We start from the raw sequence: 27,919 nt of genomic DNA on the forward strand, positions 1-27,919 counted from the left end.
CTGCGGACACCCGCGGGGCGAGCGGCCAGAGCCGGGCGGCCAGCCGCTGCAGCCCGCCCGGCAGGGGAGAGGGGGTTCAGGCCAGGTAACTCGCAGGCTGCTCCGAGCTCGCCTGCTGGTGTTCCTCCGAGCTTCATCCCCGCACGGCTCGCACGGGAAGCGGCAGAACCGGAGAAAAAGGGAGAGAAAAGAACAAGGGGAAAATTGCTCTGAGCGCACGCAGACCCGTGTTTCGTTACTGTCCGGATTGCTGTTGTTATTATTTGGGGGACAAGGGGGAGTTGTGTCCTTAATCCGAGTGTCCCTACCCTCCCCACCCCCAGATGCTATGAAAGAAGAGCTGATTTCGTCTCCACCATACAGTACACTTTGTCTAGAGAGCATTGTTCGGACAAGCAACTCCCGATCACTGATGACTACAAAATACGATTTATGTTTCCATCAGAGACAGACAAAATATCCTGATGGCTTGAAAGTCGGGCAAGAAAACCTTACTTAATCAATCCCTTTCCAATATACACACGCACATACACACACACACACAGCCCGTATAGGAGATAACGCCCGCACTGACTGTACATAACATAAATATCGGCACCACGAAAATTAACAACAGTCATTTTGATATTTTTCGACTCTCTTCAAAGAGCTACAATAATATCGTTTGTGCTTTCCTAGCTTGATGTCATCATCAGTAACATAATTTATATTTTAAAAAAAGCGAGCTTAAAGAGCATGCATTTTTTTTTTAGATGCAACATGAACAGATATAGTAAAGAGAGATTGTAACATCACAATCACAACAACAACAGCAAAAGCAACCTCTGAGCCGGGGGTTCATCCGTATCTGAACTGCTTTTTATTATCATTTGCGAAATTAGAATATGAGTAAATAATAAGTAAGAGGCATCATCAAAACAGAAAGAAGTCAGAACACCTTGGGTTTGGGGTTTTTTCCCCTCTCAAATAAAAAGGCAGATTTCCCGATGATCACTGAAATTATAACGACAGCGATTGATCGGAGGGCTTGCAAAGGAAAAGGAAAAAAAAAAAAATCATCATCATTGGTCCTAAAAACGCAACCGTTCCCCTTTGCTCACTTGGCACAATAGAAATTGACTGTCTCTCAAAGAGCCATGCGCCTAGTGCTATTTATAGCCAGGGGCTGTGTTGGAAGATACCATTAAGCCTCTGCCGGGCAGACAGACAGGGGGGTGGTTGGATGGGAGGAGGGGGTTTAGCCAGAGTAGAGGCAAAAGCAATCCCCCACCCCTAGCCTCCCTTCCCCGTACACACACACATCCACACACTCACACCCCACCCCCTAGTCTGGCTGGGAATTTGAACCGATCCAGCCTGTTTAAACGGAAAGGACACAGATCTTCAATGTAAAAAAAAAATCAGATCAGACCCAGAGAGAGAGAGAGAGAGAGAGGGAGAGAGAGACAGAGAGGGAGGAGTGTGTGTGTGTGTGAGTGTGTGTGTGTGTGTGTGTGAAAGAGGGAGAGGGAGCGAGAGAGCGAGAGAGAGGGAGAGAGAGAGGGAGAGAGAGGGAGGGAGAGAAAAAAGAAGAGGGGGAAAAAAAGGAAAGAAGATTTTCTCTATGTATATAAAGATGGCCACGTTAGCAAACGGACAACCAGACAATACCAGCCTGAGTAGCAATCACAGCAACCCCAGCACCAACGGGCATATGAACGGATTAAACCATAGTCCCGGAAACCCATCCACCATCCCAATGAAGGACCACGATGCCATTAAGCTCTTTATTGGGCAGATCCCCCGTAACCTGGACGAGAAAGACCTCAAACCGCTCTTCGAGGAGTTCGGGAAGATCTATGAACTGACGGTGCTGAAGGACAGGTTCACTGGCATGCACAAAGGTGAGTTACCTCCTGAACTTTCCCGGGAGAGATCGAGAGAGAAAGGCAGGTTCCCTCTCTCTCCCTAGTTCTCTCTTTCTCTCTCTCTCTCTTTCCTTTCGATTTCATTTCATTTTATTTCATTTTTGGTTGGCCCGGGGGCGGAGGCGGCAGGCTGGGGGGGCAGGGAAAGAAATAATAGACCCATCCTGGGAAGAGAAGAGCGAGAGTCAGGGCAGGGAGTCAGCTCCGTTTGGCTTATTTATTAGTATTTTTATTTCTTTCCCCGCTTTTTTGGGGGGTGAGAGGCAGCTCCCGGGGAGCGCCGGGCGAGCGGCGGCGCGGGCGCGGGGCCGGCGGCAGCTGTCCGCGGTTCTGAAGCCGGAGCGAGTGCTCTGTATTTACCTTCGGGAGCCGCTCTTCGTCAGCCCAGGGGTGTGTGTGTCCGTCTGTCTGTCCCTGGGTTTGCTGGCAACCCCGATTTTACAACTGTTCCGTATCTTGCACCGGCGGCTTTTTCTTTTCTTTCTTTATTTTTCTTTATTTTTTCTTTTTTTTTCTTATTTTTTTAAATTTTATTTCTACACTGTCACATTTATTATTTGTAGTCCTCTACAAAGCAAGAAGTGGAGGAGAGTGAGTTGCGCTGGGGGGACTATCTCATTTTGGTTCTATTCAACACGGGAACAGGGATATAAACAACAATAAAGAAGCCCATCTCAAGTGGGGCAGGGGTGTGTGCACAAAATCACGGTATGTGTGCTTGTGTGAGAGAAGGCAAGACAGAAAGGACAGTTGGCAGCTTAGTTCCAGAGGGAAGAATTCTCTGACCAGGCATATTTCAAGCACTACTTTAATGTGCCCGAAGTCCATGCCGGGAACTTTTTAGGTTTTCTCTAAAGGTAGTGGAGATGTACTCCTCACACGATGCCTCACTTGCTCCATCTCTGCCCGCTCATTTCCCTGCTCAGCTTAGGCTCTCTGAAGGTGCCTATCAGATTAGATGGTGCTCCGTTTTGGAGGTGGGGGAGGGTGTGTGTAATGGGGGAGAGATGCTCAGATCCTCAGGTAGGAAAGTAGGACTCGCAGGGGGGAAGTTGAAGGTAATTTGCATGGTAGTCCCTCTTAGAAACAGGAGAAAACCAGGAGTGATATTAACTCAGATTCTGTATACATGTGTGTGAATATATTTTTATGGTTTTTTTTTTTTTAAGAAAAGGGAAAAGAAAAAGATCGGGTCAGAAGTGATTGGGGTGTGACTCCAGATTTAGTGCAGGAGGAGAAAGGGTTTTGCATGGGGCCACGGGGAGAGTGGAAGTTGTATCTTTTACAGGACAGCTTCAGTACCAGTGTCTAGTCCAGCTTGGCGGACTCCTGGCAGTGACAGTCACCAATGATGGCATTACTGGCTTCCCAGCTTTCCAGATGCCTTGATGAGTTGTAAATCTTAAACTTAACGGCATGTTCAGCAGGCATCTCTTCCCCCTTCCCACTCACTCCCTTCCTTGCTTCCACTCTCAGGAAACGCAAATGAAAATATACCCTGACAGAGCAAAGTACCAGTTCTACACAGGCTAGAGAAAATATCCAGGGCTCGGGGACTAGGGACTCAGTCTAAGTTATAGGATATTTCTCCCATCCTTACTTGCCGGTCGCTTCAAACACCCTTCTCATTTTTAAAATTATCAGTGCAGCTCTTTCGAACCTTGTTTTCTTTTCAGACTGTCTTCCTAGAAGCCACAGCAAGGTCTGATTGGCATTATTTAAAGATGACACCCGTACTATAATAATTATTAATAATAGCAATAAAAATAATAGTAAGAAGTGCAGTGAAGGAAAGGTCCTGAGAGATTTCGTCTAATAGTGAGAGTAGACACTGAGCTCATGTGTGTGTGTGTGCATGTGTTTGCAAAAAAAATTATCTAAGGTTTCTGTAAAATAATAACAGCAGTAAAAGCTACACTGAAGAGAATCACTCAACATCGTGTACAGGAAATCTTTGAGCTAGCACTTCGATAAAGTATTTTTTTTGGTAGTGGGAGGTTACTGTGATTTCTTGATGAGATTTTATTACTTTGTTATGTTTTGTCTTAAACATGAAATTAATAATTCTCTGCACTAACTTCAGTTTCTATTTCACAGATTTGAGTTATCTCTCTTTCAGTTCAGATTTGCTTTTACTGTATGCCTATATTCACAGAGACAAACTCAGGAAGGGGGAGAGAGAGTAAGAAGGAGAGAGAGAGAGAATGGAGAGAGAGAGGGATCATTTATCTTGCTTGGATGTGTTTAACACATATTCCTGAATTAAGCAAGATACTAACTTCATTTCCCTTCACTTCATTTCTGTTGTAAAGCTGCAACCTAGTAAAAAAGCCAGGTGGGGAATCTTGTCACCTCATCAAACCAAATTGCATGAGTGCATCTCAAAACAAACAGTCATTTTTAACATGCTATAAGTTTTGGACTTTGGGAAGAAAATTTATGATGATGATAGTTATTTTGTGGGCTAGGGTTCGAGCGAGGCTTCAATAGACACCGAGTTGCCAGCATTTCAGAGATCGGTTTTATTTAGTACATCCGAGAAGAGTTTGAACTCCTTTCTAGCGATGCCGCTGATTTATTAGCTAATCCTGATAAAAATGTGCCTCTGGCTACCTGGAAAAAAATTACTTTCTTGCCAGTAGTGATTAATTATTATTAAGTCAAAAAGCGTGATGGGGCTTTGAAGGATGAGGGTTGTGTTTGGCTTTTTTTATTATTATTTTATTCATTTTATTTCATTTCTAATCTATTTTTTCTCTCTTCCCTTCTCTAAATGCAGTCATGTGAAGCATTGTATTCACTCAGATGTCCTTATTTTGGCTTTGCTTTGCAGGCGTAGGTGAAGAATTGCATAAAGATAGTCCAACTTGGCTCACAGGGGTAGGTTGGCAATACAAAACCCCAAGATGCTTTCCATAAGAGATGCATAATGCTTATACATTAATTGATCCATCACTCTCAGTTGATTTCATTCCTAATTCAGGGGATGAGGATGTGGCAGTGGTACACCCTGAAGGGTTAATAGTAGGCAGTAGTTTATTTAAGTGTGCGGAGAGCAAACCTTGGGTGTAGAGGGGGAGAAGGTGGGACTGTTCTGGGAGGAGGGAAGAGAGAGGAATTTGCTTAAAGTAAAAAAAAAAAAACAAACCAGCAACCGGAGTAATTTCAGGTGTAAATCCATTGAAATGAGATCAAAGGATGTGTATTCTTGAAAATATTATGAAGATATCCTATTGAGGTGCCCCTGTACAGCAGGAGGAAATTGAAAATTAAGAACCTAAAGTACATTACTATGACCTCCTCCAAGAAAAACTATCACAAAAGCAGAGTGAAGTCCCAGGTTCTCTCACCAGCAGCTCTGGCTGATACCAGTACAGACACCAGGAAAGAGGCAGGGGATTATGATTCTCTTGCAGATACACAAAGAGAGAAAGGGTACGGGGGAAGCAGAATGTGGGGGATGGCGGGAAAGGCTTGCCAGATCCCCGAGAAAATAAGATTTCATGGCACGAACATAGCTGCTGCATATTTCCCCCATCCTCGCTTCTCTCCACACGGGGCAGGAACAGACTCCTGCTCTGGTACTTTGCTGAAGGGCTGGGAAGAGGCTCTGTGCTGAGTTCCACGGGTGGAAATCTACCGAGGCTGAGCTGACCCACCCACACGCTCACACATACACGCACACACATGCACTGAGTTAACTAATCACACTTTAACAATTTAGCAAGACATCCATTCATAACTTCCCCCCATCTTATCTAGCTGTGGAGTGTGCTTAAAGGCTGAGTTACTGGGAGATATAAAGGTTAGTGCTCTCAGGACAGCCATATTATAATGCATTATCTTTGAAGTCATTTAAGGCCAATTTAAGTGGTATTTAGTATAATATTTATGAATTAATGTTATCTAAATATAGGACTGTCCCCATAGGTTTAAACAGTCTTTTCTACTGAAGCTTGCTTGTACCCAAGGCCTGGGAAATGGTTTAATTTAAAACACACAGGTCTCCATAATATTCTATTTAGGAAGTCAGAAGAAATCAGCATTCCACACTTAACTGAGATTTACTGAAACACATGCAGGTGAACGCACTTAAAGTGCGGAGATAGCGTGCACTGGGAAAGAAGGAGTTTGCATAGACTTGAGACCAACAGCACTATTTCAACCCTTATTTAGGGGTGGGAAAAGCACAACCCCCCCAAAACTTGTTGAAATCCACTGCTGCAGTCCTGTGGCTGGGGTGTTTTTCCTACCTGACCCCAACCTCACTCTGTAAGCATTCAATGCAGATAGAAATATGCAGTATGAAAAGAATAGTTTAGTTCTTTTACAGATTTACCTTCTTAAAAGTATAAATAATTTTGAAATTTAAGACACCTCTGGAGTAGGAAAACAAGGCCTCCATTCATTATATTCTGTTCTGTTTGATTACAAAGATAGATGATAGAAAAATTAAAAACCTTGTTAAGTTTAAGGATGTTTATGAAGGTTTTGGATATGTCAGAAATTCAAACGCGCAATAAAAATGAGCATTCAGTTAAGATGATGTGTATGTTTATATGCAGAAATGTATAGATTTGTGTGTGTATACATACAGAAAAAGAGATGTGTATACATTCATGTGTACAGCCTTTGGGAAACGGAAATTTAGTTGAAAAGAAGCACAACGCAATACAGGTGCTGGATAAACTCCTCCATAATTGAAACATAAGACTTGCCTGTCTGAAAGCAACACATACAGCATTTAGTATGGTAGTAAACCAAACAAGTTTTAGGGAGGTAAAGCACAAATAAACTGGAATAAAACAGAGGAGACTTTAAACCTTAGGTCTAAAGAACAACCCCTTAATCACAATGCAATTTGATACTTTGATGGAAGAGAGGAAAAAAGCAGCCCCCTGTTCATTGAAATCTCCTGTATATATGAGCATCTATGTGTTTTGAAAATGTCAAACAGATAGCCCAGATTGCTCCCTAAATTAGAAGGGTACATGTTAACTCTTTTTTTTCAGGGTCTGGACATGGATTCTTGTTTCTAAAAGCAGCTGCAGCCAGTTATGAAGCTGTTGTTACGGTTGTGTCAGCATTTCCAACACAAACTCTAATTTTCTGGGATCTCTTGCTTGCCTGTCAAGTTTTGCACTGAAAGCTGTTCCTCAGCTAGTCCCACTACCATATGAACTAATCATCCTTACAAGATGGATTTGTTTAAAAGTTACATTAATGCGGAAAAAAAAGAAAGAAATTAAAGTTTGTGTGTCCACAGCTTTTGTTTCTTCTCTTACATTTCTCCAGTTTAAACTTACATTTCTTACACTTTTACAGATTACAATTGCTTCTGTCCATCAATATCTACATATGCTGGTGCCTTTGGGCATTTTATGGAATAAAAAAGGGTACTTTTTGTCCTTAAAAAAAAAAATTACGAACAACCAAATTTCATACTATTTGTTTGTCCTACCAAGGTTTTAATTAAGGGGTGAAACAGAAACTCACTAATTTTTACAAGAAACAATAGGAATGGAGGGCAGTTTGGTTAATTTTATGTCATTTTTTTCCCATATTGAGCCAAAAAAAATCAGAAATTTCAGCACTAAAGTAGAGGGGAAAATTGAGGATCCTTGTCACCTTGCATGAGAAGCGTGGTTCATCTGGTCCTGTATCCCGCATCTGCTAGTGGCCAGTGCCACCGGCAGGGCTTTCTTCAGCAGAGAAATAAAATTGCATAGCATAATAAAAGCCAGGCAGGTGATGGAATAGTCTTTTGAAGGAGATTGTAGGAAAGCACCTGGAAATTTTGTCTGGGTAAAGAGTGAGCGAGATTGCGGGAAGTGTCTTATGCTCAACCGAAAAGCGGTTTGTACCTGTCAGGGAGGGCAGGCAGAGAACCCTCTGTCCATGGTGGTCAAGAGCTAAGGACAGAAGGGTGATCAAGGAGGGTCTCCTCCAGACTAAAGAGCTGGAAGTATGCAGCCACATTTTTCAGCAAGACATCAGGGTGTTTTTTTATCATGCATACCCTGTGTGCACGCACACCAGCCAGCCGCACTGACCCGACAGACCATAACGACACTAAAGGAGCTGTTACTGTCCCTCCCGTCAATCAAGTGTGAACTGAGGTGGTTGTAGGTGACAGGCAGTAATGGTTCCAAGGGAGAAAAAGTGGGGGAGATGATCTAGGCTGTTGGACCACTTACCTGCATTTAAAAAAGACAGAAAGCATCAAATGCCCAAAAACCCATGCAGGTGCTGGCTCTAGCCTCAAAGTAATATCCCAAAAAAGCAGGGGGCTGCAGAGCTCAACATGACCTGTCCATCAAGCACTGTGTGGTTTCTGCCCCGTAACAGTTTGCACTAAGCAAGTGAGGTATTAAGGAAGCTAAGTTGAATCCTGACTTTAACAAATAGCTGGTGCTTCATTAATCCCTGCGTCACCTTTACTTCGGGAGCAAAGGCCTGTTACCTGCTTGCTGGACAGAGCGCAGTGAGAATTCTGCCATCGCGTAGGTGGCTTCACGTTTGGAAATCCTGCTGCAAGTTTGCACTTATTCAGTGTTTTACACTCCCTTTAAAATTCTGGATTTGGGGTTTACATAGCAGACCTCAACACTTGCAGCTACTGCTACTAATTTCTGTGCTTGCTGGCTTGTCCCTTAACTTAGCTTTACTTCAGTAAGTGAAACTAAAACTAAAACAAAGCTAAGGAACTGACAAAAGCCTGACCTCTGCGTGATCTCTACATTTCCCACTCACTTAACTGCTCCACCGATGCTTATATGACTGTTGCTGGGGTTTGTCATGGTGGACTGACCCTTACGCATTAAAATCTGCTGCAGAAAAAGGGAAAAATATTAATCAGGGTGAGTAAAAGTTATGGTTTTCTTCCACCATTTCTCCACTTACTGAGCTGGAGTATACATTACTCTTTCCCTCTACCTCCCAGGGAGCCTCTACCTCCCAGGGTGCATTTTGGGGATCTACTGAGTCACTTTATCTGCGCTGCATCTCTTAGTGTAGTCTGGAGTCAGGATGCCACCACAGATTGCATTTGTTTGCTTTTGTCACTGTGAGCCACAGCCTGAATGCACATACAGGTGAATGCAGCTTTTAATGTGCATTCATTATATCCAACTGACATCCCCTTGAAGGAAGAGAGGGCTTATTATTGTCGCTCCTTAAAATAAAGATGGATGAGAGCTCTAAACCTCTCAAATAAAGTGCCTGACCATACGTAGTAGCTAAAAATAAATCATATACGGCCATCTATTGCATGTAAATGAATGGCAAGACATATAGATATAGACATTGTGTTAAGTTTGTCAAGCAGAAGCAGCCAAAAATATTGATCAAGGCAAGGGGGAAAAATTGATAATGAACTGGACTCCAAGAAGACTTTAATTGACAGTGACTTCTGTGAACCAGCTTTGGACAGTATATATAAACTGACCACGATGTAACTTTATTGCAATGCACTCTCCTGTAATTAATTGTCACCTTTGTTAAGACTGGCTACAGATCAAAGGTTTAAAGATACTTAACAGGTTCTTAGTAACAAACCCTTCAGATGCATTAGAAATATCCGACAGTTCAGCCAATGAGGCATGCAGGTTTCGATCTACCTCACCCTTATCTGTTTATTTCTCCCTCCTTTGTTGAACATGTAAAGTCATTGTTTAACATTAACTATTTAATAGATGACTTTGCTGGCAATTTTAATGCCCCCGGGGATATGTGGTTGTGGTGATGGGGACCTTCACTCTAAGGTCTCTCAAAGTATTTTGCAAACGGAAAGTTGTTTATGGTTTGGTAGACCAAGGTGTAGTGCAGACACAGTTTGCAGTGCCGACTATTCTTACCCCTTTATGTGGTAAGGTGTGTAATTTCCTTATTTAAACCTAGAAAACATAAAAAGAACATAAAAATAAAAAAAAAAAAAAAACAAACACCTACACAAAAAGTGCAGCTGAAAATGAACTTTTATGGGAAAACTGTGTATGCAGTGAGATAGAAGAGTGCCTGATGTTTGTACATCACACACAAGCAACTATGTATTTTATGTGCATGTTAATGAAAACATGTATTCAGTACAGACAGGATAATATAGGTTTCTAAATAATTCCTTTCTGAAAGACAGTACAGAGAACATACTCTTATGTGAAAGTGGCAGGTGACTTAAGAGGGTATTCCTGGAATTATATGCAGAGTTTAATATGATACGTAACCAATTGCTCATTATACTATTTTAATGATACAGTCACACTTAATTCATCTCTGCTTTATTTGTACATTGCGTCTGAGCCTCCAAAATATTTTAGAGGCTACCAGGCCGCCTTCCCAGTGCACTGGGGCAGATAACTCTGGACATGAAGCTTCTTCAAACAGAATAAAAACGAAGCTTTGCAGACAGAGTTGGTCTGATGAGATCTGACTGCATATTTGGCCTGTTTCTAATTCAAATGCCTGTGTATATACTACACAGGGACTGTGTATGCATGCATCTATCGAAAGGGCAGACTTATATTTGCACATAGTTCCTCTCCTTCCCAGTCCCTAAGGATAGATTCGCATCACATAATATGCATCACTCACTGCAAACGCACACAAATATCTTTGCCGGACTCGGTAGCTTCTTGCAGGTAGATGTATAAAGCAGCATCAGCCTAAAATTATCCCTATAAAACAGCGCTTCCTTCCTAGGATCGAGAAGGATGAAGGTTGTCAGAAGATCAAAAGATATATCACAGTGTGCTTGTAGAAATCCCCTGATTATGTTTCCTCTCTATAATACTCTAATTCACTATTTGATCAATTGTAAAAGGGCCAATGCTTTAGGAGGAAAAAAAAAGTATTAGGTTACTAAATGCTTCAGGGTGAGTGAAAATCACACCTAAAATTATATGTAGCAATACAGTAATGAACTTATCAATACTTCTTTAAGGAATCTGACAGTCCTATATGAGAGATTCAGTTCTGTGAGCAAAGGTCACAATATAGGCATTGCTTATTAAGACTATCGATAGCCTAGTTGACCAATCTAACCAGAGACTGTATAATGTACCTGCTGTTAACAGGCAGGGAGGAGAACTATGAAGAATTTACAGAATTGCCCACATGTAATATTAATAATATTGATTGATTCTAATAATATAATAAGGTAAAGATGCACTTCTTTGAAATGGTGCATGGAGGAAGCAGGGGGAGAGTGAGATACCTTTGCCAAACAGATTGAATTGGTTTGCACTTCTCTGGAAGTTAATCTAGAGAAAATTCAGTTTTCTCACCTAGGCTTTGTTTCCTGCTCATTATTTCACTAAACACAGACAGAAATCAGATTTGCTTTTCTCTAGGATTGGGTCTTGGCCCGGCAGGTGCACAAAAGCCAGGGACCTGAGAAACTTCTCGCAGCAAGGAGCATTTTGGTCAGCAACTTCAGCCCCTGTCAAAATAGGATTAATCCTAGAGAGTTCTTTTTAAACATAGAATTGCAATGAAAGTGTTTCATTTTTTTCCCCTACACCTTTATCAGCATTTAAGGGATGGGGGGAAAAACATGGCAGAAATAACCTATGTTCAACACTTTAAAATCTATAATTGATAAGAAAGGACTTTGCAGAACAGCCACACACCAGCCCCAAAGCCTGCTGAAGCCCAGGAAAAGCTCTACCTTGCTTGCAGCAGAGTTTGGATTGGGCCCGAACTTACGGGCAGTTCTGCAAGATGCTGCTGGTTGAAGCAGGAGCGGCCGATCACAGGCGATGTGACTGACTTAAGGCTGTTACTCACCTAAGCCCAGACACACAGACCTGGCTCCATCCGAATTTCCTAACTACTCCCTCTGCAACTCTAGGCTGCCTTATCTAGGTAAGCTAGTTCACTCCTTCTGCTCTACCATTCAGCTTCAACCGTTCTCGTTCCAGTGTCCATATGGTAGTTTCAAGAAGGTTTGCATTTCATTACATCTTTTTTTCTTTCAGTTTATGGGGCAAGTGTTTTTCTTTTGTGAGCATTTAATTGCTTTTAAACGCGATTTATTTGATCTTATTCCATCTTCAATAATACATGGATGAGGATGCAATTTTTCACCCGCTTTTATAAAGATATAGTGTTACTCAATTATGCTATTCTGTGGTATTTGTTCTGTTTTGTGCATTCAGAGGGAGCTTGGTTACTTTTTTACTTCACTTTCCTTCTTCCTATCTTCTTTTTATTATTATTTATATGGATTTTTTTCTTTCTTTTTAGAAAAAGAAATCTCATTCAAGATACTGGCAATAAATGAGAAAAGTAGGAGTGGAAATGAGGAATGGGCAAAACAACCAACAAAAATCCTTTGGCAAAGTCTTTAAAAGCATACCATTGCCTCATGTTTATTTGCAAGAGGGGATACAGCCAATTTTGATGCCAAAAAAAGAGTATCTTAGAAATTATTTAACTCCAAGTTTAGCAATCAACAGAGAAGGGAAAAAAAATGAGTCAACTCATAGGAACACTAGCAGAAAAGGCACCTAAAGATCTTGCAGGAGACAAGAGTGCCAGAATGGTGCTTGTTTCTAGATTCTGCTAGGGATTTGGAAAAGTTAAAAGCAAATTAAGCAAACAAATAAAAAAACAAGGAACATAAGCTTTGCCATTCCTTCTGAATATTTGTAATGGCTAATACACCTCAGAGCTGCTCCGTTTAAATTGCTGCCTGTGCCTGCAGCTTCATTCAAAGAAGGGCATTATCTGGTGGGTGAGGGCGGGCAGTGAGGATGCCTAGGTTCTAATCACAGCGTGGATAATTACTCACCAACACTCTCTGATGGAGTCACTTAAGCTCGGTGCCTTCAGGCCTGAACTGAAACCTGTTGAATCAATGGAAAGATTCCCATTGGCTCTAGTGAGCTATTGATCTTTCATTTCCCCAACTGCAATATTAGGCCAGCTGGGTTTATTTTTTATTCTTTTTTTTTTTTTTTTTTTTTTTTTAATGAGGGAGAAGGTAATGGCATAAATTTGACATAAATTTTTTTTTGTGTGTAAAGGTTTTGATGTGTCTCTCATGGTAAATGTATTACATCAGAGCCCCTTTCAGCATAGATCCGGAAAACATGCTTTCAAAAAACACTCAGTGGGGGCATGGAAAATTAGCTTTTCTCATTTCACTTGTAAATGCATATTTGTCCCTGCTTTGCTAAGAAAGGGTCAACGGCAATTTTGCCAGTTTTCTTTGTGTGAGTAGGATTCAGCCTTTGTAATTTCTCTGTCTACAGGAATGTCATCATTCACTGATTCAGGATCTTGATTTATACTTTTTTTCCCCCCTTCTTTTAGTGAATCACATACATACTCTTCATTGTTATGGCAACTGAGGGAGCTGCAAAGCAAGGATTTGATGAAGGTCTGCATCCCACCTTTCTTCCTTAAGGGCCTGATCCAAACCTATTGTTTGCAACACAGTTGGATCAAGCTGAAGGTATCTGCCTTCACCGGGTCAGTAAAAAGAGCAAGTTCTCTCCAGACAAGTGTACTCCTGCCCTCAGTACAGGCAGATGGAATTGGCAGTCGTTGCCCATTTGCCGAGCACCGACCCAACACTCTCTGAAGTCAATAGTTAGACTCTGACCCAGCCTCACAAACAACAGACAGACACTGTGTGAATCCTTAAGCAGGGATGTGAATATCCCTGACTTTGCCAGAGCAAGGTAGTCCAGAAGGGAGTTTTCACTGCTGCTACCCAAGGTGTAGGTTGTGGGAATAAACAACATCCCAGAATCCTTAGGTATCCAGCCACAAAAAAATTAATTTAGTAATATTTTCATCAAAGAGGAGGGTTTCAGGTGATCGCCTACAGCAAAGATCTGACAAACAAATGAATCAGGCTTCTTGTGTTTCTTTTTTTTAATTATTTCAGCTGAAACTTCAGTGCATTCATCAGTAGCAATGTTCTTTTGTTTGTTTGTTTGGGGTTTTTTTTTGGTGTTTCCATCCCATCTGTGCTCATGTGTTTTATGAAATAAATGAAGGAGCTGGAGTATGCACGCGGTTATGTGTGTGTGTGTAGAGTCGATTATCTAACCCCTAGTCTATTTGAAATCATCACAGTGCACTCAAGTCAATGATATTCTGTCAAAGGTGGAGAGGAAGCCTGCGTGCAGTGTGAGTGTGTGAACGCGATGCTGTTTGATTGCCTGAAATCCAACTAAGTCTCAGTTTCAAAGGCCTGGGGGCAGCAGAGAAAGTATTTGTTTGTTTAATTATTTATATATTTACTCAGCTTTACTGACAGTGTTTGCAGATGGGGGAAAAAAAGAAAAAATATGAAGAAGGAGAGTTGGGTTCTTGTTTGGAGGGGAACATGTATTGTATTAGCCTCAATCTGTTCTCCCTTATAACAGCTGCTTTGTGCTGTTAAGTGGTCATTTGTTACTGACTGGCTCATTGAAAAAGGCCAAAGAGGTGCTGGTAGAATTAGATTTCACGAGTTTATTAATAAAAGGAGTTGCACAATAGGTGTGTCATTCCCCTGTCTTTTCCTCTGCACCCATCCAGGGACAGGACTTCTGGCAGCAGCTTCTTAATTCAAAAAGATATAGCTGAGCCACCAGCAAGCCAGATGACCCTGCTGTGACAAAAGATACAGGTCCAACTACCAGGCAAGCAGCTCATGCCCCCGGCTTGGGCCTCTATCCTTGGCCCCTGCTTTTGCTGTTCAAGTGCAGCACCCAGGCTTTCACTCACTGGGCTTGCATCCAAGACCAGCTCTTCATCCTGGCTTCCCAGCCTTCCTTGCCTGTTTGCAAGTGCAGGTGTGGGTGTGTGGACCACAGACTTAGATCCCCTCCAAGATCATGTCCCTTCCCCAGGTGCCGCTCCAGGCTCTCTGCCCATTCCCACTTGTCAGCTTACCGTGCTCATGAGTCGTTTATTTTCCATAGCCAAGCTACAGATCGTTTCCCCCAGCTCTCAACATCGCTGTTCACACTCCTCTTCCCTTGGTTCAGCTCTGCATTGATGTTCTGCCCTTGCACCGTCCCTTGCAGAAAATATTTCACTGGTTCATGTTGCGAGTCACCACCTGGGTTCTCTCCGACCACACTAGCTCTCTCTCCTCTCTTTTCTCATCTCCTTCCCTAGCAGGTTTTGGGAAATGGAAGCCATGCTGTCCATATTTTCAGAAAGCAAAATAGCCACGGGTAGTAGCCGAAAGATCCGCACTCATGAAATATGCAGATACACAGATACACAAACAGACACATTTCTGTACGTAAACTACTAAGGGAGTAGATAGAAAAATGGGAATTTTTTTCCCTCTTTTGGGGTCCAAAGCTGAGTTTCCTCTTTCAAAGTTAAAAAAAAAATAGTGCATTAAACATTTAATTCCACCAAGACAATTGCAACTTTTTATTTTTGAACTTTGCTTGTTTCATTAAATGAGCAGCTGGTTTCTCACACCGAACAAAGATCCTGCATATGTTTTCCTTTGAATTCTAAAAATTGTGATCTTATTCTTAATGATCCCTGACAGTCCATTCTGGGACTACACTTCATATTCTTGCAAAAATATTTTTTCTCGCTGTTTTGAAACATAACTACCAGAACTTCACTTCCAGAACCTCTCTCTAGCAATCCAAAATTAATGCAAGAAGACAGAATAAGTGTTTGATGTGATGTTGCATCAGAGTCTTCTTCATTCAGGGGTAGGTAGGAAGGATTAGGAGCCTATTTCTAGCCCAGTCCTCTTACTAACCTTTCATATCCTACCTGATCCCGTTCCTAGACCTTGTTCTTCTTTAGTTTGCTATGTGTAAAGAGGAATTTATGATATCCAGCTTTGCAAAGAACTTGTGTATATTTAAGTCAGAAGTCATGCTGTAGCTTTAGCGGTGATGGTCTAAGGGTATAAATGAGACCAAATTTGTAAGGAGAGGTAATATCTTTTATTAGTCCAGCTGATATAGCTGGGAAAAAAAAAAAAAAGACAGGCTTCCTTGTGTGCCTGAAAGGTTTTCTATTTTTTTCCAATTGTATCACTTAGTCTAATAAAAGATATTACCTCTCCCAGCAAGGCTTGTCTCATCTGAGGTGTTAAGCATGTAGGCTGGTAATTTAGGCCTGTTTTAAGTCTGTCTTGAGGGATTAGACCTTTCCTCACCTAGGTGGACAAGGGAAAAAGCACCCCGGGTTGGTATCCCCGTCTCTCACTTTCTGTGATCAGCAGCAGTGGCCATCTCACAGGCTTTGAGAGGTACAGAGAAACTCTGACAGCCCTGGTTTTCTGATCCTGGAGATGTCCTTCCTTTTTTGCTGTTCTGCTCCCTTCCAAAGCACCACATTCCCTCTCCTCACCTCAGTGATTGTGATTTATTAAAAAAATTCCTGCGTGTATGTGTGTGTGCATATGTGTGTGGGCAACCACACAAACATCCCCAAGCTGCCGAGCAAGCTGATGAGCATTTTCTAATGTATTTAGCAAGGAATAATGCAAACCGCAGGCAAAAAGTACAATAAGGACAACAGGTAAAATGCTTGAGCCAGGAAAGACTTTGAAAGGAAGGTATTTTTTTTCCACAGCTATGAATAAATTGCAGCCCCCTTCATGGCTGGAAGAAGTATTGGTTTTTTTTCTGTTTGTTTGCTTGATTTCATAAAGTGTTGCTGAAAATACTGAGCAGCAGAAAAGAATCCAGAAGCAGATAGCAGGTTTTTGGACACAGCAGAATCTGACTCGTACGCATAAGGCAGCAGTAGTCAGAGGACAGCTATTACTTATGCTTGGCTTTACTACCAGGGAAAATGTCGGATCATCTATTCAGATCAGGATAGTCAGCTATGCCAAAGGTTTAATCAAATATTAAACATGGTCAGTAAACTTAAACCAACGTTAGACATGCAGGAGTTCTGCTCCTTTTCAAGCAAGCAATCTAAGAGAGGAAAGTTTTCTCCCGTCTCTCTCTGATGGAGAGACGTCCATCTCTCTTTGCATCTGGAGGGATCCTTTTTTCAGACAGGGATCCACATGAGTGTATGTCTGGATAAATAGGTGTGCATGTGGGTCTCCAAATGTGTGTCCCTTACCCTGCCAAGTAGAGACAGAGTTTATTTTTCCCAACAAGTTCATCTCTTTCTCACTCAGATAATTTCCTGTATGCTGTTAACTGTTCACCCCAACCATTTCTCTGTCCATCTGTCCCTCTCCAAACATGTTTTCTCTCTTGCACTCCCTCTCATAATCTCTTCAACAGGGTTAGAAAGGTGTGTGCATGTAGATATGTGAATGTGTGTATTTGCAAACCCGTTCAGGTAAATGTGCGTATCTGGCTGCTTATTGATAAATAATACACTTACAAAGCCACATCTGCCTCCTTCTTCTGTGCATTTGGGCTGTATTTACACCCTCCAGCTCTTATTTATTCTGACTGAGGACAGTCAAAGGTAGAACATTTTGCAGGGAGTTATGGTTTACAATGTTACCTCTCCCTTCTATTATTCATTCGCTCTGATTTTTATCTAATCTCTCTTTGATTGTCCTGGTGCAGCTTAAGAGACAAAGTGAATTTTTATTACATCATCAATATAATCTCCAGCTAATCAGCATCTGTGTGCATTACCTTGCCCCCCTTTGGCTTTTCATCTGTGTCCATAAATAATAAGAATAAGGGCCGGTTTTTGTCTGTGTGCATGTGTTTGTGTGTTGGTATCAGCAAGAGAGTCACAGCTGCACTTTTTCATTTCAGCCAGCTTGTTTTAGCAACACTGGACCCAGCTTTCTGCAGATTGTCTTGACTATTGCCCAGATTAATTTCCTGGTGCCTAATGCTTAAATCATGGAAAAAAATTAAAGTGGATGAATCCATACACATCTTCTTGCAGCAACTGAACTTTGCTGTTAATTGTACAAACATTCCCACGGCATTACAGGCAACATGCCCAGTGCCAGTGGAGTGTGAGGTAACCAACGTATCCCCGTATAAAGACATTTAACCCCTAAATTTTTTAGTGAACACTTACCACTCTTTCTTGTGTAGGAGGATAGTACATTGCATGTCTTTGGACAGGGAGCTTGGGGACCAGATTTTTGGCTTTTGATTGCCGATATTTTTGCACAGCTTGCTGTGTAGCTCTTAGCCTGCCACTCAGGTCCCCAAATTTTGCAGAGTTGAGCGCCTATACATTTTTTCTCCTCCTTTTCCAGTTCTGGAAGAACAATGAGAATAATACCTCCCCATAAAGTAAGGCTTGTGCTGTACTTTGAAATTCTCATCCTCTCTACAGATGCATTGTGAATTTTAAGCAGAATCACTCTGCTATCTCTTTAAAATACCCTGATTTGGCAGAGCAAGGCAGTAGCAGTGCCTCTCTGTTAAGCAGGCAGATTTCAGATTGGCTTCCCAGTGGTTTAGGGTGATACTCACACCCAATAGACAAACTGTAATGCTTCTGTCCCGTTCTGAAGTGCCAGGATCAGTCCTTTCCAAGTTGTTCAAGACTCCTCCAAGCACTGTTTGAGGGTTCGATTAGATATGACAAAATCTTCAATTAAAAAGGCACATACACTTATGGAAAAATTTTAGACTGATCTAGTGGAGAGCAGCGAACCCTTTGGGAAAGAGTATGGCTGTCTTCCAGATGTAATGTAGTTATGGTATAGAGCTGTCCATCCAGCAAAGTGTGCGCTTAATTCACATTGTGGAAAGCCTCCCAGAACGCAATAGGTTCTTAAAGTTGAGCAGGTGCTTAAATGCTTTGCTGGATCTGTGGAAATCTGTAGTTCAGATGAAATAATTAAGCGTAGGGGTGTTACAGAAGCCAAGTGAAAAGCATAATTCTGTGACTCAGAAATAACACTCCTTCATAGCTGTGACAGAACAGTGAAATAATGAAAGAAGCACTGTGTACCTTGAACACCTTGCAGGGTGGATCAGGCTAAGACCACCTCTATATTTCAAAATATTTCCTTTCTGAATTCTTTCTTCATGGACAGATTCTGATTAGATTTGGCTTGAGAATAGGATTTGCTTCAAGCAAACAGAAACAGAATATTTTCAGTCCTCATCTTCTGTTTTCTTTTTTATAGCAAATCCTTTTCCCTGGTCCCTCCAGTTCCACTCCCTGTTTTGACAAACCAGCACATTTATCAGATGGGAAAAGAGGATGGGGGGAATAGGAATATTTTTGGTTGCTTCTGTTTTGCATGATATAATCCCCCTCTCCACTTAGCACCTCCGTAAATAGGAGTTCCAATCTGAAACTGGTCACAGTTTATCGAACTCAGGATGAGACCAGATTGGGTCCTGAGTTTCTGTCAACCATCTAATAAGGAAAACAGAGTTTTACACTTCAGACAGATAAATCTGACACTTCATATAACATCTTTGGATTTTTCTGGATCTTTATGCTTTATCCGTTTTTTTTTTTTTTTCCTTTTTCTTTTTTAAATTTTGAATGTTTACTTGCATGTGTACTACTAGGTCTTTATTGTTTCACTATTTATTTATGCTCCCCTGCACATTTTTACACCCTTTCTTGTCCAGCTTCCCCAAACCCAGTGGCTAAATCCCTTGGGCAAGTATGAAACCGAGATAATTGCTGGATAAAAGTCTACTTTGAAGGATGAAGAGCATCCCCCATTTGGAACTGGAAGCCATGAAAAAGAACACATCACTTATCTGAATTTGCTGTTCATTCAAGCACTGTTTATGGAGATTTACAGTTCCTTGCCTGTGCAAAGAGCTCTATTGCATGGTGTCTGCTGGAGGATTTTAGGTGGCAGTATTAGCTGCGGTATTAAAAATGCATCGGAAGGCACGAGGTGGGAGATTAGTTGGATAGAAGGACCCATGAATGAAGGGTTAATTGCATTCAAAGAGGCCATCGTATGGAGCAGAAGAGGCAATAGGTTTCTTTTCTTCAAATTTTACTAAATAGCTGGAAACACGGTTTAATGAATTTTAATGGGATCTTTCTGAATCCCATGCATATTGCATCTGCTGACTGTAGGAAGTCAAAGTATTGTTGAAAGGGAGGGTATTGCCCTACTTAAGGTTTCACAGTTCTGTATTTAAAAAAAATATTCTGCAACAAGCACTTTATTCAATATATATTTTTCTCCCTATTTAATTCCTGCCCCCCCTCCACTGCAAATGGAAAAGACTTTCAGAATCTGTGAGCCCTCAATACCATAGATTATTCTACCGTTATGTAACACGTGCTTTACATTTATTGAGCCATCTTGTGCTGTCAAGATAAAGGAGGCCTTAGTATTTTCCTTGCTTATGAACCATCAATGAAGACATGGAGATGAATTCTCCTTTTGGTTATATCTGTGTAAATCTAGAGGAACTGACTCTCGTGAATTTCTTCCAGGATTACTGTGATATAAATGAGACCGAGATTTGGCCCAGTCTGGTGGGAGAAATAAAGAAGAGAAAGAGTCTGAGCTCTCTTTCTCTCTTCCAAGTGTGCATGGGCTGGGCTGGGATCTCACACTGCACAACTCATTTCCACCGAAGCTCCAGCAGAGGCAGCAGAAAAGCCAATCTATTTGACTTTGATGCAACACAAACCAGATACCCACTCATTCTTTAGAGAGAATAGCTTTAAAGGAAGCTTTTTCCTATGGGAAATCGAGGCAGGGCATGCAGTGAGCTTGTCTCAGAGCAGCTGTGTGGATCCAGCACGTATTTTTTACGTCTGTCTTCACTATGTTGAGGTTTCCCATTGCCTTGGTAACTTGAATTTTCTCTGTCACTCATCCTCAAAATGCCAGGCACCCTCTCAGGCAGCTGATAGGATAAGGCTGCCCTACTTTTTATTAACCTGGGGCCCAATTCTCCTTTGGGGTGCAGAAAGAATTGCTGAGACCCTCAGAACAAAAGCTTTGAGGTTCATTCGAAGCCAGCAGGAACTGACACATTTTGCCATCTTACAGGATTGTGTCTAGGTCTGTGGAAAGAGGAAACTGCACTGTTTTAGCTGCAGCAGCATGATCAGGATGACAAAACTTCTCTGTTAGAGATGTTGTAGAAATGGTCACACTCCTATACAAGTACACAGACATACACACAAATATAGAAAATGTGAAAGGAAAGTAAAAGCAAGCTGGCATTAGGCATTTTTAAACCAATCTGACCACGGCCATTCTACTAGGATAATATTTTCTGTGACCAGTTGTTACACTGGCTCTGCAGATCCAGAGGGTGTCCCAACACAGGAGCCAGGGCTTCCTAGGAGCAGAGAAAACATTAGATCTAGATTTGGAGCGAGATTATCCAGACTGAGAACAACATGAGGACTTTGTACCCAGGGTTCTTTAAAAAAGAAAGGCATTTAAACACGCTTCTGCAGTACTCCAGACAGCACATCTTCCCAGTACAGCACTGGTGTAGCTTTTCCTCCTTGTCTCCCATCCCTCCCTCATGTGTTTCAGGTCTTTCTTTGCTTACAAGCAGGCAATGTGATGCCAGCTTTAATGGCACAGATAAGTTAGCCATGCAGCTCAGAGTGCCAGCCCTAAATCACCTATCCTCCTCCCTTTGATCTGGAATCAAAACAAAAGACGTCAGCATCAAAACGATCCTTTGCCAGGTAACAGTTACTTTATGCGCATCGCCTTAATTCAGCTGCGAGGAGCTCTCATCTTTGTATTGTGCCCAGATCTCTGCTCATCTTAATACTTTATCAATGTGCCAGCAAGCTGCTTCTATCTTGGATACAGCTGTGCAGAAGCTGTCTGTGTTTTTAAGCATTAAACAATACTTCAGGAGATAGCAAATAGATATTTCCTTACCCCTCCTCCAAATCTTCCCTCTTCCCCTCCCTTGCCAAGCCCAAATGATGAAGCCCTTATTTTTATGTCATCTTCATGCTCAAATTATACAACCTAAATGCATTTTCCTTCCCCCCCTTAGACACATTCTGTCTCTAAGGGGTGGAGAAAGAGAGGCACAGGAGTCCTTCTGAGGAGCAGCAGGCTAAATGAACCTCATGAGCAAGCTGGCTGTTTTGGTGGCTCATTCCTCCCTCTCTGTTCCAGGTGAGCTGCTGGAGTGAGCCCAGAAAAGCCACCCACCTCACCCAGGTCATTCCAAAGGCACAGCCTATGTTTCACAGCCCTTTCTAGACTTTTAACACACGGTGTTGTTGAGAGCTGGGAGTTAGGAGACATAGTTGTGTTGTTTTTTTTTCCTAGCTCAGCTGTTGGTTTACTCTGTAGACGCTGAGCAAGTAATTTCTAGAGAAAAATTAAAACTGTCTGTCACTGGTTTTAGTGCCTACTTGTTTTGTGCCCTTGTTATGTACATGCTTTGGGGAAGGGGGGTCCCTAGCACAATTGGTGTTTCAAGCTGGACACTAAATTTGAGATTGATTTAAAAATTTCAAGATACTTAACTTGTTGGCATTGCCTTTCTGATTCTTGCTTTACAAAACAGGATAAATAAAATTTCCCTGTAAAGAACTTTGAGATATTCCAAAAGGTTAGCAATTGACAGTCATTTGAAGTATCAGGGTTCAGACCTTGTTGGGCTCGCACATACTGCGTAAACAGATATATCCTAACAGGAATACTTTGCCAGATTCTTGCTTAAGGGAATCCAACTTATGTTGGTGCATAATAATCAAGCCACCCCATTTATTTTAAATTTTATTCAGTTTTTTTCCCCTATTCTCCAGAGAGGGGCAGTTCTGAGGCACTAGTACCTGAGAACAAAGTTTACTCCTCATATGTTGCCTTTGGCGCTAACCCTCTCCTAATAAGTCAGGTTGAATTTGATACAGGCAGGACCAAGGTCAGGCTTACTTGACTCTGGCTGTCTCTTCCACACACCAGATACAATGCTGCCACTTTGTGGTTCCTTCCTCTCTGTTCTGCTGCACACACTCACCCAGCGCTCTCATCCTGCCAGAGAGCATCCCAGCTTTCTCTCCAGGGAGGACCAGCGACACTCAAACTCTCATACTGCCTGGTCAAGTATGCTATCCAGCCCTACCTGCCTCCATAACAAGCTGAGACAAAAAAAAAAAAAAAAAAAAACAAAACAACAAACCTCTGCCAGTGGTCATCTATTGCAAGCCCCTTGTGCATTCCCATATCTTGTCTTGTGTGGCACCTAGTGCTTCCAACTAAGACCCTCTGAATTGGAAGGGAGGGTGTAGGGATGCCAAACTTCATTTCTCAGACAGACACCACCTGTTTTTACCCTCCTCTCCAGATCCTTACAGAGGTGACTAATGATTTTCAGGCAACTCAGGCCACTCTTTTCCTAAACATCTTTTCTCATTATAGTCTGTCAGGTTCTTGATCCTCTTTATTTTATTCTACCATTGCTTTTTCTTATTTCCTTCCTTCTTTTGAGGAAAAGAAAAACATGTACACACAAAAACACAGCAGGACAGGAAATTAAACCTTTGCACAAAGATGATTTGGTAAGATGCTGGCTTTTCACTCATTTGTTTTGCAATGATTATTTTTTATAGGGGAGAAAGGAAAGAGTGAGAGCAAAAGGATGTGGCAGAGAGGGTAACTAAGCAGAGGAAAAAAAGTCCTTTAATTTATTTGGAGAGCTCAGACATTGGTTGTTGCTTTTTCCCTATACACATGAGAAAACCAAAAGAGCTTTAAACCCACCAGCAACACTCACATGAATGAAACGCCAGGTGGAACTGCTCCCATTTTCCTGGATATGATAAGGATAATGGCTTCCTCCTGGCAAGATTCTCCCCACATCATCCTGGTTAAGCAAGCCTTAGCTGTATTGCAACACCACTAGGCATTCCAAGGCTCTTTTTAATTTAAATGAATCCATTGCTTTGTACCGAAAGGTTGTTTCAAAATAAGGCCATAGCAGCTCCTTCAAATCCCTCTTAGTCTTTCACGAGGATATGAACATTACAGCCAGGAAGCACTGGATGTCTCTGGCTCCCTTTTCATCCTCAGTGTTGCCCAGACAGTATGGTTTGCCTCCTCAGAGAGGATCTGCCCCACAGAGATACTGAAATCCAAAGAGCAGGAGGGAACTGCCACAAGTTTAGGAATTTGTATTTCAAAAAAGTGGAGGTATATCAAGGATAGTCACTATTTCTGAGAAAGATGCGCCCCAGACAGGGAGATTCCAGTATTCGTCCATGGACGTGTCTTACACTTCCTGGAAATGTGTTCAAGTGCATTAAGAAACAGCTGTGACAGAGTCCCAGCAAACCCCAGCCTTCACCTGCCGGCTGGGAATTTCCCCACACATCCTGCACAAGATGGAGTAGCCCAAAAGAGTGAGAAAAGAGAAAACTCTCCTGCCCCATCTGTCCTTGGTGGCTACCATCAAAGGATACACCTGCAGTCCTGGTGCTGTGCAAACACTGCCACATGTCCCATCGCGTATCTGCCACAAAGTTTAAACATTTTCTTATTTGCACACTCTACAAACCCAGAAAACACTGTGTTCTCTGTGGCTGTTTCATTCTGTGCTCCTATTGGCGTGAAGGACCATGCACTTCCTGCTCTTATAAGGGAGAGGGACAGCATTAGGGTCCTGAGTGCTGTTATTAAGGAAAAAACAAACCTGGTGAGGTGCAGTCAGAGGTGTCATAGAGGAGTGGTTTAGTAACCAGAGGAGTGGAACTTGATTCTCATCCCAGGAGACATGTTTAAAATTGGGAAATTTACAAATCTGACCAAAATAAGGGGAATGTGTGTGTCTGCTCCAGAGCAACATTTATGGGGATGTTTTTCTGTTTCAGGACTTAAGTGCTTATTTATGTATCCTTTGTCTGGGGCAAAGCTCTGTGACTCAGTTTCCTGGACTGCAAAGTAAGCAAGGTAATAATCCCATGTCTGAGAGGGCAGGATGCAAAGCCTCACACTTGTAAAATAATTGAGATGTTTTGAGGAAGGGTCACTAGAAGAACTGAATAATAGAAAAGGCCACAGGAGATCAATGCACAGCAAAATATATGGCGTTTGCTGATAATTTTTAAAGCACAAGAGAACATTAACAAATAGACTATAATAATAAGGTCTCTAGCTTTTTTTTTTTTCTTTGAGTTTAATCCTCAGTATGTGTTGGGCGTTTGGGTTGGGTTTTTTTTGGCAATTGTGATCATATTTGCATTATATTTTTTCAGCAACAGCTGAGCTCAAGAATGCACTGATCAAGATGCTGTACAGGCACTTACAGAGCTGCCATATTCCAAATGGACACAAACAAGAACACATCCTTTAGGAGAAAAGAAGCACCAGATTGTGATCAAACACGTTGGGTTCCTAAACCAGAGTTGCACTGAGATTAAGACTCTCATCCTTAAAGGCACTTAGAGCCCCACTCTCCCATTGAAATCAATGGGCGTAAGATACCTAAATAGCTTTATGGATCTGAGCATAAATAACTCATTCAAGGGCAGAGCAGCAATCTACGGCTGGGTTGGGAATTAAACACAGATTATACAAGTTCCAGTCTGATTTCTTAATCACAAAATCATCTTTCCTCCATATTTTGTGCAATAAATCCCCAGCATTCACATCACAACATGGATACACAATGTCCACCCCTCAAATAACTGGAAACCTGAAGTGACAAAAATGGTTTTCCTCAAAACAAGCCCAGCTACAGACACACACCAATACATTTCTTCTGTGTTTGAGGCTGGCTTCTGCTCTTTACACCATAGAAGCTTCCATGGTCTTCAGAGATTCCTCCCTAGGTTTACACCCAGGTGACAGAGAGCAGAATCCAACCCCAGCACTACAAGTTCAAGCATTTTTCACCTGGCTCTGGGGAGGGGATGGATTAGACAAACTGAACTTTCTGAAAAGATCAATATGGAACATCTCTTTCAATTACTCTCCAAGGCACTAAGCCTGTGAAGTCGGTTATGATGCATTTATAAATCTTTCCATGAGGGGCTCTCTGACATTCTCCTCTTCCACCTTTACTCCCCACAAATAATTCCCTATTGCCTGGGATGAGCTGGCAGGGCAGTGTTACTGAGGCAAGGATCAGGCTTGAGTTTCTCCGAACCAGGACAGATGGGGACCATTTTCATCTCCCTTCCCCAGACACTAAAATTCACATAATTGGAGAGACAGCTACAGAACAACAGGAGGGGTCAGGACCAAAACTTCCAAAAGCCACTGCAAAGTCACTGGGACCAGAAGTCGTTGCACAAGCTGAATGTATGTCTTACATTCCCCATAAAGATCACAGCCCTAATGGACTGCTAGTTTGAATGCAATTATATAGGGGAATGGGGTGGGGGAGTCCTTATGCTGATACAGCTCCTTTGATTCACAGAACAGGTTTAAAGCCTACCCAAAAAATTATGCTGAAGGCGTTGATTTAAGTTCAGCTCCTACAAGCCTGCTGGCTCTGATACTGCAGGGTTGAAGAGAGGATTTGGAGCACACAGAGAGAGTTTTCTAGAGGACCATGAGTCACTACACTGTGGCTATGCTTTTCTGTGCATTTACCTGCCAGGATGACAGGAAACCTGCCAGTTAAAAGAGCATCAGGGTCACTTGAGATGCAATCTGCGTTCCTCATTCTCCCTCTCCAAAAACCCTTGCTTAAGATCAGGCTGTCTGAAGTTTTATTTTGTGCTCTGTCTTGGTGTCTGGTTAGGACCTTCTCTAGAGGCATTAGCTGAAAGGCAGTAATAGGCTCGGGCAGCCAGGGCTGTGAGTGTTTAATTCGTGTAAGCTATTTAGACGTTGCATCAACAAGGCTGCAGGATTAATGCATATTAATTCCCATCTTTCAAATCTAACTGCAGACCAAGCCTAAAAACACCACTGCTGGCCGAGCTGTCTCCACTCCTGTGTAGGTGTGTTTTACTTAGAGGGTGTGGTGAGACAGCTTTAGGGGGGCACATGGGGCGAGTCTGTGTCTCCTCTTAGGGTGTAACAAAATCCACATGATGGTGTATAGACAGGAAAGAGAAGCAGGGCAGTTCAGACTCCTATCTGCATTAGATGCACCCTCCTGCTGCAGATGGCATGCAGGGGTGGGCTTGACTCTGGGTAAGAGTTTGTCACCTCTGCTGGGGCTGAGAGCTCCACTGCTGGGTGCTGCACAGATGAGGGACAAACAGAACCTCCAGGCTCAAGGTGCTGGGATGCCAGGGGAGGGGACAGGAGACAGTAGATGGATATTGGCAGAAAGGGCAAGTGTGTGTTGGTGCAGAGATGTTTTTCAGCAATGTGGCTGGCAGCCATCTCACCTACCCAGCCACTTCGGGTTCTCAGGCAATACCCAAAGGTGAAAAGGGGCTTTGTAGCAGCTGAGGGGGTTTTGGTTTTGGTTTAAAAACCCAGAAAATGTGACAGACATCCGGGGTTGTCTCCCACCAGGTCCCTTCTTGACTTTCCAGCTCTTCTTTACCCCAACTTGAGAAATGCCAGGAGGGAAGTATTTGCTTGGGTCTTGTTTGCTCTGACAGCAGTACTGGGCTGATTCCTGGCCTGAAAGGGCCTGCTTTGCTGATGTATCTTCACAGGATGGACACCTCTGCAGCCCTTCACTGCTGCCTTTAAGGAATTAGGAGTTCCAGATGTGGGCAGGGGAAACACGGGAGCTGGCAGTGTGTGAGAAAGGCTGCAAGAATGGCTGGGGAAAGTGTTCTCCTCCATTTCTTTCCTCTGAGATGACCAAACCCTCAGCAGCTGCAAGGGTCAATCTCTTGATTTGTCATCCACTGATGACGGTGAGACTTGTGAGGGTAGCCAGAAGGGACATTTAGGCACCAGGTGTGACATCTTTTGCCCACCAAGCCTGTGGAAGCCACGGCAGTCCAGAAGATGCCCTCACTGCTGCCGGGTGAGAACGACACTGCGGGGCAGAAGCAGAAAAGCGCTTCAGGAGCAGCCGCAGATTACGGGAAGTAAAACTGTCCATAACCTGATCCCAGCTGCAGGATCAGGCTGCAGTGAGGTTGAGAAGGACCTGCCATCCTCAGTGACAGCATTCAGTGTAAGTGCCAGCCTTATTTTAACCCAGTGGATGCTGTTAATGAGAGGATGTAAAGGCACCGAGGAAAATTTGCAT

General features: G+C 42.5%; 1 protein-coding gene across 16 annotated transcripts in view; it reads left to right on the top strand.

Annotated features, from left to right (window-relative positions):
* The first annotated feature begins 1,247 nt into the window (after positions 1–1,247).
* Positions 1,248–27,919, top strand: part of CELF4 (CUGBP Elav-like family member 4) — a 703,272-nt gene continuing 676,600 nt past the window's right edge. For 4 of the 16 annotated variants that reach the window (XR_010994515.1, XM_068176586.1, XM_068176585.1 and 1 more), the window contains exon 1: positions 1,251–1,883. Coding sequence is in view for 15 of the 16 variants with exons in the window: in XM_068176586.1 (XP_068032687.1) it covers positions 1,604–1,883 (280 nt within the window). In the remaining variant the exon portion in view is untranslated. Of the gene's footprint in view, positions 1,884–27,919 lie in introns of all 16 variants that reach the window. The other 12 variants (XM_068176584.1, XM_068176594.1, XM_068176588.1 and 9 more) reach the window with 7 other exon arrangements.

This window comes from Anomalospiza imberbis, chromosome Z (genome assembly GCF_031753505.1).
Source record: "Anomalospiza imberbis isolate Cuckoo-Finch-1a 21T00152 chromosome Z, ASM3175350v1, whole genome shotgun sequence".
NCBI classification, from domain to species: domain Eukaryota; kingdom Metazoa; phylum Chordata; class Aves; order Passeriformes; family Viduidae; genus Anomalospiza; species Anomalospiza imberbis.